At 56.8% G+C, this 13,570-nt stretch overlaps 1 protein-coding gene across 5 annotated transcripts in view; it reads right to left on the bottom strand.

Moving 5' to 3' along the window:
• The window catches only part of SHISAL1 (shisa like 1), an 83,439-nt gene that overhangs the window by 36,880 nt on the left and 32,989 nt on the right, over positions 1-13,570 (bottom strand). For 3 of the 5 annotated variants that reach the window (XM_073882654.1, XM_073882653.1, XM_025881494.2), the window contains exons 2-3: positions 12,218-12,313; positions 8,654-8,867 (exon numbers count right to left, since the gene is read on the bottom strand). In XM_073882654.1, the coding sequence (XP_073738755.1) occupies positions 8,654-8,867; positions 12,218-12,284 (281 nt within the window). In that variant the 5' untranslated portion in view covers positions 12,285-12,313. Of the gene's footprint in view, positions 1-8,653; positions 8,868-12,217; positions 12,314-12,684; positions 12,708-13,570 lie in introns of those variants that run through there. The other 2 variants (XM_073882655.1, XM_073882656.1) reach the window with 2 other exon arrangements.

The raw sequence follows: 13,570 nt of genomic DNA, 5'->3' as shown, positions 1-13,570 counted from the left end.
GGTGTCCTCAGGCGGGTGTGCGCAGGCGGGTGTGCTCAGGCGGGTGTGCGCAGGCGGGTGTGCGCAGGCGGGTGTGCGCAGGCGGGTGTGCCCAGGCAGGTGTGTGCAAGCGGGTGTGCTCAGGTGGGTGTATGCAGGAGGGTGCGTGCGGGCGGGTGTCCTCAGGCGGGTGTGCGCAGGCGGATGTCCTCAGGCGGGTGTGTGCAGGAGGTTGTGCCCGGGCGGGTGTGCGCAGGCGGGTGTGCGCGGGCGGGCGGCAGAGAGGAGGCACACTGCTGAGAGCCAGCGTCCAGCCTTGCTGCCCCTGCTCACCAGGAGGGACCCCCCGCCCCGACCAGCTCGTGCCCAGACAGGGCCCCTTGGTGTCCTGGGGCCCCACGGCAGATCCCTCTCGACCTGCCTGAGGCTGGAGAGTGCAGGCCCCCAGCCAGGGGGCCTGGGCCAGGCTCCTCCGTGGCCCGGCTTTGCTGTGCGGCCCCGGGAGGACCCCTGCACGTCTCTGGGCCTGCAGGAGACGACTGAGTCCATCTCAGTCTCAGGCCTGCCCTTCCCAGCCTTGGCCTCAGCAGCGAGGCAGGCGCTGTTGCCCTCTGACCCCCGGGCCTGGGGCCAGGGCTGCTCACTTTTGCCCATATGTGTGCTTTACCTGGAACGCCATCCATCCCCTTGGCCAAACTCCCCCTGCTCCCCCGAGGACGTGGCTTGGGTGCTTGGAGGCCCCTCAAGCGGGCGGTCTCTGGGGACCCAAAGACTTGGCGTGGAGCAGGCACTGGTAAGTGCTCAGGGCTCGGTATCTGCTGCAGGGGCGAGGTGCAATTCCGTATCTGGGCCACCCCCTTTCCCTTGTGGGGTCCTACCTCCAGCCACCACCTCCACGGGGCCTGCAGCAGTCTTGGGGGCTTGTTCACGCTAAGGTGTGAATGACTGACAGCCAGGCCCCAAGCTGCCTCACTGCCAGGGGAGGCTAGCTTTGCCTGGCTACATCGGGGTGTGGAATTTCTATCGGGGAGCAGGGGCCGGCAGCCGGGCCTGGCTGGCAGAGGCACGAGTCCTGGGGTGGATGCCCGCGTGGCCAGAGGAGGCAGGCCTGGCTCCAGTCTCCGGCCCTCCTGCTTTCCCCAGCACCCTCTCTCCAGGCTCCCTGAAGCCCCCACGGCATGGCTGCAAGCATCAGGCCTCTTCCTGGTGGTTCCCATGGCAGCAGCTTCAGGGCTGAGGGAGGGGAGCGGGAAGGGGGAGGCAGGGCAGCTGTGTGCAGATGCTGCCCTGCAGAGAGGGGGACCGTGACGCCAGCCGGGGGTGGCGGCTGGGCCGCAGCTGGGCCTGGAGCCAGCAGGATTGAGAAACAACCAGAGTCAGGAGAGCGGCAGGCAGTGCGTGTCGGTAGCCCGTTCGGCACCCAGAGCAAACACAGAAGGAAGCGTCGCTGCTGCCACCACCAGCCCCATGTTATAAATGGGAAACTGAGGCTCAGGGAAGTTAAGAGACTCATCTAGGATCTCATAGCCACTAGGTGAAGAGCCAGCATCTGAACTCAGAAGCCTCGCTGCTGTCCTCTCAGAGCAGACAGGTCACCTCTAGGCCTTGGTCGACGCGGCTCCCCTGCCTGGGGCTCACTCCCCACCTCCTGTGCACCCACGTCTCAGCTCAGCTATCACCTGCTCCCAGGAAGCCCTCCTTGGTGACCCGACTCCTCCTTCGGGCTCCCAAAGTCACTGGGTTTCCCAGAACACACGGTGTTGTCTTGGCTGTTTTGCAGGACTCAAGTTGGCTCCTCAGGGAGCTCTGAGCTCCCTGAGGCTAGGGTCGGGGTCCCACGGATCTTTGCGTGCCCAACACTCAGTGCAGAGCGGCTGCTGATGTCACTGAAGCTGACACGCATGGAATGCCGTGGTGAGCTGGTGACAATGGTGGCCTTGATATATATTAGCTTCTTCACTGGATTTTACCTCCTCTCTACATATTCACAAACAGTGAAGAGCACTGCTCGCAAAGAGAACACGCCAGCACCCCGTGTTTTTCAGTCCCTGCAACAATCCCGGGAGGGAGCAGACGGGCCAGCCTGCCCCCTGCACAGATGGGGAAATGAGGACCAGGGAGGCCAAGTCACTGGCCTGCCGGGAAGTGGCCGCACTGGGATTCGGACCCAGATCACCTAACCCCAGAGTGTGCTGAATCTTGGGAAAACCCCAAGCCCACGCCTGGATGTCCAGGGAGGGATTTCCCGCAACTGCGTGGCGTGCCCACTTGTCCCGGTTCACCCCGTACCAGGACCTGGGGACCTGAGGACGGAGTCCAGTCCCCGCCCCCCAGAGCATCCCGCATCGCCACGTGTCACCGGCTTTGCGAGCGTGCGTGCGTGCGTGCGTGGGCGCCGCTGGGCCCACAGGCCTCTGCAGCCGCCTGTTCCAACTGGCATTCGGGGGGGATGCGGAGTGGTGGCCCGCTCCCCCTGCTCTCCCCGCTCAGAGAAAGCAGGGGCGCACCTGCAGGAGACACCCCCCCCCGTTCGCCGACTCCCACTTCCCTTCAAGGGAGCCCACACGGGAGGCGGCAGCTGGCTGGAGAGCCCAGGCCACATCCCCCAGCAGCTCTCCCTTGGCCTGCCCTCCCTGTGGTTGGCCGGCTGGAAGCATTCTGGGTTTTTTAATTTAATTTAAAAAATGTGATCTGGAATTAATTCCATCCAGATGCAGGGGTTTTTGTTGTGTGTATGCATATGTTTTGTAAAGGGCAGAAGATAAAACGGAGGCTGTTTTATGGGGCAAGATGGGAAGCCAGCCAAAGCCACAGATAGCAAATTTTCAGTGTGTTTCGGGATATTTACAGATTCGAATTCTTTCGGTGTCTCCCAAGCAATAAACAAAAAGCTCGGCTGGAGGAGTCTCCTCGAATACCTACTGGTTACAGGAGCAGGTACATCCGCAGGAGAGGGTGCTGTGTGGACAAGAGGGAGTCCCCACTGCGGACGGAGGAGATGAGCTGCTGAGGCCATCAGGCCAGAGAGGAACAGGGGCTGCGCTGGCTGGGAGGAGACCACGGCCCCTCGGCCGACCTCACTTATGCTATCTGAGCCCTGAGCCCACTCACAGGGTGGCCTGTGGGTCAGTGTGACAAGCTGGTGACCCTGGTGGCGACATTCTGGGCCCGAGACGTCAGGGCTGCGTGATTCAAAGCCCAGCTCTGCACCTTTCTCTCCCCCGAGCTTTACTTTCCTCATCTGTAAAAGAGATAACAATGGCCCTCCTTGGTGGTGTTATTTATGGGGCTTAATGAGATAACATGGGGCTGAGAGGGGAAAAGATGCAGTGAGTGCTGGCTCATATGAGTCAGGCGCACGGGAATGCTCAGTCGATCTGGGCCCTGAGAGGCCAGGCGACATGCCCGAGGCCACACAGCAGGACCCAGGCTATCCCAGGTAGTGGAGGAGCATGGGCTCTGGGCCAATGAAGCAGAGCCCACGACTATCAGAATACTCGCCATCCCTCCCTGCGTCGGTCTCTGTACCTCTTCCCACCCTGCTGGTAACAGGCTTGGCCAAGTGATGCGCTTTGGCCAATAGAGTGTGAGCAGAAGTATTGTGGCTGCTTCTGAGCAGAAGCCCAAGAGTCCCCTTGTGGTTTCACCGTGTTCTTTTCCCTCTGCACAGGGACATCCTGCCCCAGATGGGATGCGCTTCATTGGCCTGGGTCACAGAAGGCTCCACGCACAGAGCCACAGGTGACCCCAGAAGGACACGGAGTGTGAGCCCAAAATCAGCCTTTGAGTCTCGAGCGGTGGGGACTGACGCACCTGTCCCCAACCCTGCTCTGCCCCATGCGTGCTGTGTGACTACAGGCAACTTTCCACCCTCTCTGAGCCTCAGGCCTGGTGTAAGGGGGTCAGGGGACCTTCTCCACAGATAACACCTCTACGTGGATCAAAGGGGCAGTGAGGCCCCTCACACTACAGTAAGTGCTCACAGATGTTCATTTGTCTCCCTCCCCCTGGCTCGGCAGAGTGTATTAGATCAAGAAACACCATGATTCTAGAACCGCTTCAGTCTTTAGAAGACTGCCGGTGTGTATGCGTGTTTTGTGCCTAACAGGGCTTGACGGGGTTGAACAACGGACAAGAACATCCAGAAGTTTCTGACCACACTCAGGGGCTGCTCTCAGAACTTGAAGCATCTGGACGGGGCTATAAATCCTGCAGGACAGGGCCCGGGGCTCTTGGGTCCTCGGGCACTGGGGAAAGGAAAGCTTTTAGGGGACAGAGGTTTCACCTGCAGCCAAGGGAAGAACGATCGTTCATCCACTCCGTCCTTGGAGGACCCTTCTGCCTTCCTAGAATCCGTCTCCCAATTCTCCCCCTCTTGCAGCCCACCTGCCCGGCGGAGGAACGCCCACTCACCACACAAGACTCCGCCCCAGGACACCACTGTCCCCAGGGAGAGCTGACCGCGGGCCCTGCTGGTCCAGGGCTCTGGGTCTGGGTCACCCGGCAAGGGACGGTGTGCCGCACCCTCTCCCGAACACCCAGGGCCTCTGCCCGCACGGCAGGACGGGGCACCTTGCCGTGGCCGTGGGCCTGGCGAGGCTGCTTCCTTCGCTCTGCCTGCCTCTTCTGCCAGGCAGCGAGAACCAAAACAAACCATTCTGTTCCTCCGGAAAAACACAAATAAATAAGTCATCAGAAGCGCTCTCTTTTTCCCTGTCACCAGCCCTGCCCCCTCGCTGATTCACTGGTGGGGTGGGGGAGGTGGGCGGGTGCCAGGCGCCATGGCCGCCAACGGACCCCGTGCATCTTCAGGAAGCCCGGGAAGGGGCATGGCTGCCCCGCGCCGTCCAGACAGGCTGGGCTCACACGGGTCCCCAGCCCCTGCGCCCCTCCCCATATTTCCCCTTGCACTTCATACTCAGGCCGCAGGGAGACCTGCCTGGAAATGCTCATTCTTCTGGACCACGTGGCTCCCAACTTCTGGATGCAGGGGAACCCAGCAACATACCTCCCCGCACGAAACGCAAGGACGATGTGTGTGGTACAGCCTGGGTGAGGAGCAGAGCCCAGTTATTCTGGGGTAGGCACAGCCCCTCTCTCGGGCTCCGTCCACATCTGTGGGAAGGGAGGTGGGGACTAACAAGGAGGAATCCCTCCAGAGCAGTGGATCCCAAGCAGGGCCATCCTGCACCCCCCAGCTGGCAACATCAGGAGACACGGCTGGTTGTCACAGCTAGCTGGAGGGGTGGGGTTGCTCCCAATGTCTCGTGGGTGGTGGCGAGAGAGGTTGCTACACACAGGGCAGCCCCCCCACCCCCTGCCCAGAAAGAGATCCAGCCCCAGGTGTCAGTGGTGCTGTGGTGGGGATCCCCACTCTAGGGCCTCCCCCCTCAGATCTGCCTCCATCGGGGGAGACCCCAGATTTATGAAAGCAGCCTCCAGACCCAGCTGGGCTCCTGGCTCCCCCACTGACGGGCTGCCTCCGTCGGGCAAGTTACGCAACCTGCCCGTGCCTCACCTTCCCTATGTGTGACGTGGGCTCAGGATGGGCCGTCAGGTGCCCTCAGTGACATGGCAAGGACGGAGCTGAGCACTGAGCTGGCCCCGTGCCGTGCACTCCGTAAGTGCTTTCTGAGATTAAAGAAGCAGAACTAAGCTAAACTTCTTTGATATTTCCATTCTTCCCCAGGGGAATGGCTTTATTGTATGGCTGAACCCTTCCTTCCTCACAGCCACGAGGCCCCGCGGTGCTGAAATGATGGAGTATTCTGCGTGAGATCCTGTGGAAATGTGCAGATTATAGAAACCTGTGGGCTTCAAAACGAGGATCCCAGACACCAGTCACCAGAGCTTTGGAAAAGTCTGCTTGCCTTGCCAAGCCTCTGTCTTCTGTCTGGCTTTTGGCCGGCAAGGACAGCACTCCGGGGTGCTAACCTCAGTGCTGGCACCACTCCCCACACTCAGGGTGTCAGTCTGTGGTCTTACAGAAGACTTGGGTCAGATTCCGGGCCTGATTCCAGCCCTTGTGATGGACAGGACTTGCTGAACGACTTCACACACAGAATTATTCTAAGGCCTGAGCAGATGGCAAGATATTCAGGGGAAGCACCCATGCATTTGAGGAAGGAAGGCTGGGGAGTCGGCCTTGGTGGGAGGAGGGAGGTTTGGATGATAGTCAAGGAGTCTGCATCTCCTGCCTGACCAAAGGGAAAGGAGATTTCCTCTGAGGGAGCACGGCACAGTGGCAAAGCGTTCAAGCCCCAACGTCAGACAGACAGATTGGGTCTCAGACCCCCCCGTGGTGCCACCACTCCCTTCCACAGTCACTCAACCAACCCTCCTTCCAAGTGGACTTGTCCTTGCCGTGAAAAAAATAGAGCCCCCCAAGAGTCAGCCTCAGGCTTATTGGGAAAATATCTGAAGCAGCCCAATTAATATCAGGAAGAAGAGAAGAGCGCTCGATAATTCCAAAGATGGTTTTAGAGGTACTAGCTAACATGACTGGACAAGAAAAAGAAACGCACAAAAACTGGAAAGCAAATAAAGTTATCATTGTTTGCAAATAGCATAATGGGAAACTTAAGAGATTATCAACAGAAAAAGTATAACAAAGATAAGAAATTTCAGTGAGGTGGCTGGGTATAAAATTCATATATAGAAACTGTTAAGTTTTGTCATCTAAATGAGAGTCAGCTGAAAGATGTAAATGGGAGAGAAGACCCTATTTATAATAGCAGTGTACAAAGAAATAAGTAGGAACAAGTGCAAAGATCTGCATACAATATCTCTGAAGATTATCCCAAAACACTACGAAGGACAATTTGAACAAGTGGAAAGACAAACAGATCTTCCTCAACTTATGATGTGGCTATGTCCCAATAAGCCAATTGTAAGTTAAAAATATCGTAAGTACACACTGCATTTACTACACCCAACCCACCAAACATCAGAGCGTAGCCCAGCTGACCTTAAACGTGCTCAGAACACTCACATTAGCCTACACGGGTGCAAAATCATCTACCACAAAGCCTATTTGATTATCAAGTTGTGGACTATGCCATGTAATTTATTAAATACTGTACTGAAAGTGAAAACCGGGATGGTTGTATGGGGACAGAAACTTGCAAGTGTGTCAGGTGTCGAACCTCATGGTTGCCTGGCTGACTGGGAGCTTCAGCTCACAACCACTGCCCAGCATTACAAGCAAGGGTGTTTTTGGACAATCGTACTGTATTCTGCTAGCCTGGGATGAGATCAAATTTCAAGGTATGGATTCTACTGAATGCATGCCACTTTCTTACCATCGTAAAGTTAAAAAGTCGTAAGTTGAATCCTCATAAGTCAGGGATTATCTGTACTGTGTTCTTGGATTCAGTACCACGAAAAGTCCATTCTCTTTGAATTAATCTATGAATTCAACACAATCTCAGTAAAAAATACTAAGTGGATTCTTGGAGGGGCAAGACCACACAAGCTACTTCTAAATTTCGTATAACCGAAGAGCCAAGGGAATAGATTAAGAAGGCATTAAAACACATCAAAAGCTGCAGTGAGATACTAGTGTATGGATAGACAATGAAAGCCATGAAAATGTATCATGATCTATCTAGATACTCAAATCTAGTATATTATAATATATAAGTTTGCAGTTTACATCAGTGGGGGAAAGATGGACAATTCAGTGAATGGTATTGGAACAACTGCCTACCCATTTGGAAAAAAAATAATAAAGTTGGATTCCTACCTCAAAACTTACATCCAAATAAATTCCTAACAGATCAAAGATTTGAAGGTGAAAAATTAAAACATAAAAAAAGTAAAGGAAAACATGAGGGGATTTTTAATGACCTCTGAGTAGGGAAAGCTTTCTCAGTCTGATACAAAACCCAGAAGATATAAAAGAAAAGAAATGGATCCAATTTGATTATATAACAACTAAAAATTAAGCATGAGATAAAAGCATCACAAATTTAAAGACACATTGGGAAAATACTTGCAACTCATTGTATTTCTTTCATATATAAAGAGTCCCTACAAATAAATAAGAAAAAAGCCAACAATTCAATGGGAAAATGGCAAAGGACATAAACAGCTGGCTCTCAGTAAACGAAATACAAGTGGCTCTCAAAGATGTGGAAAGATGCTTAGTTTCTTTCACTCATGATGAGAGAAATGCATGTTGTTTCAATCCTGCTTGCCTTTCCTTAGCATATCCCCACTGCTTTTCTGCAGGGTTAATTTCTCTTTCTTTACACTCTTGGTCCCTTCCATTAGAGCCTTGGTCTCTTATGTTTTAATCACTTTAAGGAAAGAGGCTGCCTGGGATTAATCTCTGGGTCAGAACCGCCAATCGATATCTGTTGCACAAATAAATAACGAAGGGAAAGAACGTGGATTCCTGGTCCACGCACCTTCCATGCCTCTAAGCCTTCCATTCCCTATCCCCGACTTCACTTAACTTCTGCAGCAGCCCGGGGAGGTGGGTATCGTGCCCATTTCTCAGAAGACAAGGCTAAAGTCAGAGGACAGGCAGGCCAGAAAACCTGTCACCTGAAGACCTCCCCAGAATCCTTCCAGGCCCACCTGTCCTGCTCTGGTTACCCGACAGCCGCCCCAGAGGATGGGGTGATTGAGTGGCCCCCTGCCGCCACGGGGGCCCCAGCGCGGTACTCACTTGTGCATGTAGCCCTCGGAGCCGGCCGTGAGGTTCGCCTGCATCACCGCCTGGAACTCTGTCTCGTTGCAGCAGTATTTGAAAACTGTGTTGTTATGGTGACAGCAGAGAATGAAGGTTTTGTTGTCCGAGAGCCGGGGGCAGTGGAAGCCAAAGTGATAGCGGCCTTTGTGGTCCGTATACGGCTCACAGACCCGGAAATGCGCAGACAAGACTGGAAAACAGAGTCCCGGGCTCAGTGGGGGGCTTCCCCAAGCCCGCTGCCCCGTGAGTCCACGAGCGCCGGGACAGGGAGTCCCAGTCAGTCTGTTCTACAGCGCTGCTAGCCTCTTCCCTCCCCAGGAAGGCTTTGTGGTCCAGGAAGCTGGCTCCAGGCTGCTGTCATGTCCCAGACCTCCCTCGACACCAGCCCTGCTTCCACTGTGTCCCCTAGACGGGGGGCTCCTTGCAGGCAGGGCTGCATCTTAAGCCTCATGGGGATCCCCTCCAGGGGCTCTGCACACAGCAGGCACTCAACTAGGACACAATATTAACTGAGTGCCTACTATGCACATCCTACGCTACATCCCATTTAACCCACTTGGCAGCCTAGCAGCAGGTCTGGGATCCCACTGAGGCTCCGTGATCTGAGCTGGTAAGAGGTGGTGGGAGGGAATCCAACTCAAGACTGCCTGGGTCTGACGTCCAGCCCTCTCCACTCCTGTCACCGGCTTTAATGACCTCTGCTACCGGGTGGACTGGGGGCGGCTCGCCCCCAAGCCCAGGACACCTGGCTGGAGAGCAGCATGGGCACAGGAACGGGGTCGCCCTCCTGAAGGAAGTAGCATCTCCTCGGTACCACGGTTTCTACTAAACCAGTGCCCCAGCCCCAGAGGTCCCCAAGGGCCTGCCCTGGCCACCCTCATCTTACGGTCACAAAGCTGCCCTGGCTTTGGGCCCTCCCTCCCCTGGCTCAAGGAGGGAGGCCCCTATTCAGCCACAGAGGCTGCTGCAAACCCAGGACAGTATTTACCAGTCGTGCGGATGGTGATAAATAGGAGCGAAAGCCTAAGCAAATGTAACAATGGAAAAAAACCTGGAGCCCGCTGTCTCTGGCTTAATTAGTATCTTCATAAAAGGCATCGCTATATCTAATTTGTATCGCTGAAAAGGGGCTTTGTCGGCTGAATACATGTCTCTAACCACAAAGGCTCTGGTTTTGCAAAAGCTCCTCAGCTAGTTGAAAGCTCTGTCTCTGCGGAGCGGTAACCAGACAGCAGCCCACACGGTTCCCTGTGCGCCCGCCCGGGGCTGCCGGAGGGGAGTCCCCGCTGCGCTGGGCTGGCCAGTGGGCAGACGGGCCTCACGAGCCGGAGTGCTGAGGCCGGCTTGGGTGGCCTCCTGAAATCCTGTGCCCAAAGTACAGCATCGTGGGGATGGACGTGAGCACTTTGGGAAGAGGGACCCAGAGTTTCAGGGCCTAGGGGAGCCCTCCAGGCCCCCTTGCTCGGCCTTGACCTTGGGAAACAGAAGACCCTCCTGTGGGGAGACAGGGGCACTAAGGATGCCCCATTCTCGGCGGGGCATGCCCCATCTCATTTAATCTCATGTACTCCCATTGTACAGAGGAGAAAACTGAGGCTCAGAGCAGGGGTCTCACAGCGTGGACCTGACCTACTGCATCTGCATCTTCTGGGGACGTGTCACAAAGCAGCTTCTCAGGCCCCCCAGCAGACCTTCTGAATGAGCAACACTGGCGTGGGAGGCAAGCCCTGCAGGGGAGGCCAATGGGCTGGGGCTTGGGACCCGCCCGCCCAGAGGGAGGACGTGCCGGTGGCTGGATGTGAGGGTTAGAGGCAGGAAGTCCAGTGTCTGTCCAGACAGGTGAGGACGCCCCGCTGCAGGTCCGCTCGCTGGGAGCTGGATGTGTCTGCGACACGCAAGCAGCGGGTTAGAAAGACTAGCTCAGGCCCTGAGGCTGGATCGGGAGGCTAGGACCTAAGGCAGGAACCAGGGAGGGAAGGGGTGGAGCGGGGAGGTGGCCTTTGAGCTGGGCTTCAGGGGAGCCCACTCTGCAGAGCTGGGGTGGGGAGGGAGGCTGGGTAAGGCAGGGGACAGGAGACATCCCACTGGATCACCTGGCCACCCCAGAGGGTCAGCGCCGATTGTGTTGCCATTTGGCAAAGACAAGGAGACCACTGCCGCTTCCTAAGGAAGAATGAGCTGAAGTTGCCTAGAGCTAGGAGCCGGGAGGGCGGGCTCCGAACCCGTGGAGTACACGGGATTACCTTTGCTATCACAACCTCTCTGGGCCTCCTTCCCCCCACAGATGGGAGACCCCTGGCAGCCCGGATGGCTGGGGCTCCGAGGAGAGTTTTGTAAACAGCAAAGCTTCGGCCTTGCTTCGAGCAGGGAGGTACGAGTGAGTGAGTGAATGGATAATACAGGGCTGCACCTGCTGGCTTCCAGGCTCAGTGTGGTTCTCAGCCCGTGCCTGGGGGCCGAGGGCAGAGGGACGCTCTGTTAGGAGGCCAGTGCGTTCTGAGTCGCCAGGAGAACAGGTCTAAGTGGAGAGGGGACACCAAGGAGAGAGCCACTCTCTTGGGCTCCGAGGGACGACCACAGTGCGCCATCATCTATCAGCCGCGTGACTGTGGCCTCGGGCAGCTCACAGTCCTTCTTTGAGCCCTGTTTCCTCACTTGTAAAAGGGGTGAAGGCCTCCTCCTCTCTCCCAGGAGGCGGTGAGGACCAGACGCGCTAATGCATGGAAAAGGAGTCAAGGAGGAACTTGGTAAACAATGGCCCCCAGGCCCTTGGCCTGGCTTTGGCTCTGCTGTCCTGAAGCCCCCAGTCCCCAGGGCCCTTCATGGCCTCCCTCTGAGCCAGGCCCTCAACAAAGAGGCAAGGGGGCATGAGGAGGTCCTGTGCACAGACGCACGAACAAGAGAGACAGGGAGACAGAGACAGAGGGAGACACAGAGCAGGTGCCTTGCTCAGAACAGGGCTTAGCCAGCCGCTGCTGCTGTCGGGAAGTAAGGCAGGCTTCTCCAGGCAGCCAGCTTTAGTTTGGAGCAGCCGAAGGACTTGCTTTATGCCCATCTTTGTAAACAGGAATGTGAGAGCCCATCTGCTGCGTTAGGGGGTGCCTAGGAGGTGGTTGGGTGCTCGCAGGCGGATAAGAACCCCAGCCCCTGCACTAGCTGTGTGGCCTCCTGCTAGCCAGTTCTGCTCTAAGACTCAGTTTCCTCATCCATACAATGGGATGACCATGACATTTTGGACTTGCCTTTCAGGCGTAGGTAGAGAATTCATGGGAAGGCTTTTCCCAGGCTGGCAGCCGCCATTAACTCCACTGCGCCCAGGAGGACATTCAGTGTGGCTCCTGCCATAGGCACGTGGGGCGCAGCACACAGTAGGTTCTCACTGAACAGCACCGAACGTTAGCTCCTCACCAGGGGGATGCCGGGGGACTAGGGGCACCCCCCTGCCAGTACCCGGAACCCCCACTGGGCTAGTGCTGACCCCGGGAAGGGACCCCCTGCGCCCCCGCTCCCTGCCCCGCTGGGCACCCACGGAGGTTCTACCTGCAGAAATCAGCAACGAGAGGACGGTGAGCACGTTCAAGGACTGCTGGCCACAACTGGTCATCATTTGGCTGGCATCGATCCGTCGGGAGCTGCCTGTTTAACGAGATCCGGCAGAGGCTGGGTGTGGGTTGCCTTGCCTGCGGGTGCAGACACTGGCTCTGCTGCCCACAGCGGGGGACGGGCGGGGAAGCGTGTTTGCTGGGCGCAGGGGCTGGGCCGCCGATGATGGAAACACTGCCATCCAATTTCCTTTCTGGAATGAATGACCTCCCCCCACCAGTCAACTGTCACCTCCTTTTCCTTTCACGGCAAAATGAGACTTAATCAAAGGAGGACCGATGGCTCAGGTGGCGGAAACAACCGGTGGGCTGAGGCCAGGGGGCCGGCGGCTGGAGTGCGGGGGGCCAGAGCGGCCACTTGGCACGGGGGTGGGCGGTGGGGTGATTGGACAGGAGCTCACGCACCCCGGGGGGCTTGCGGGACGCAGGTCTCCCTGCTGTGCCGATCGCAGTGACTTCCATTAACCCCTCCACCAGTCCGCACGGAGCCGGGCACCTTCCACGCACTAGGGACACAGCCGTGGACAAAACAGATGCCAAGTAGCACTAAGCGGAATCTGTCCCTGCCCGGCTGGCACTCCAGGGAGGGAGGCTGATGGCTCACAGACGAGCAGATGAATATTTGAAACGCTACGAGGCCCCTGGGGATACACCCTGAACAACTGAAAGCTGGGGTGCAGACAGATGCTTGCACACCCATGTTCACAGCAGCAAAAGGTGGAAACAACCCTAGTGTCCGTGGACGGTATGTGTGGAAACAAAAGGTGGCCGACTCACCCGGCGGAATAGGATTTGGCCTCAAAAGGGAAGGGGGTGCCGACACGTGCCATGACACGGACGAACGCCGAGGTTGTGATGCTCAGTGACATGAGCCCGACACGAAAGGACAACCCCTGTGTGATTCCACGCCATGAGCTCCCCAGGGTCGTCACGTTCCTAGAGACGGCGAGGAGGATGGTGGGCGCCGGGGGCTGGGGATGGATGGGAGTTCGTGTCCCATGGGGACGGAGTTTCAGTTTGGGAGGATGGAGGGAGTCCTGGAGACGGATGGTATTGATGGCTGGGTGGACGGAATGCCACTGAACTGTGCACTAAAAATGGTTAAAACGTCAATTTTATGTTATGTGTGTTTTACCACAATAAACAAAGTATGAGAAGGAATAAAGCCAGGTGTGTGTGTGTGTGTGTGGGCGGGGGGTATATAGCAAAGCCGGGGGGCTCCTTCAGACAGGGTGGTGGGGGAAGGCCTCGGGCGGAGGTGATGGCAGGCAGACCTGAGTGAGGCAGGAGT

Source organism: Callorhinus ursinus, unplaced genomic scaffold, assembly GCF_003265705.2.
Source record: "Callorhinus ursinus isolate GAN/ISIS: 27379988/994484 unplaced genomic scaffold, GSC_fseal_2.0 scaffold48, whole genome shotgun sequence".
In the NCBI taxonomy this organism is placed as follows: Eukaryota; Metazoa; Chordata; class Mammalia; order Carnivora; family Otariidae; genus Callorhinus; species Callorhinus ursinus.
Note: the sequence above shows the minus strand (reverse complement) of the source record. Positions and strands in the feature narration are given on the sequence as shown.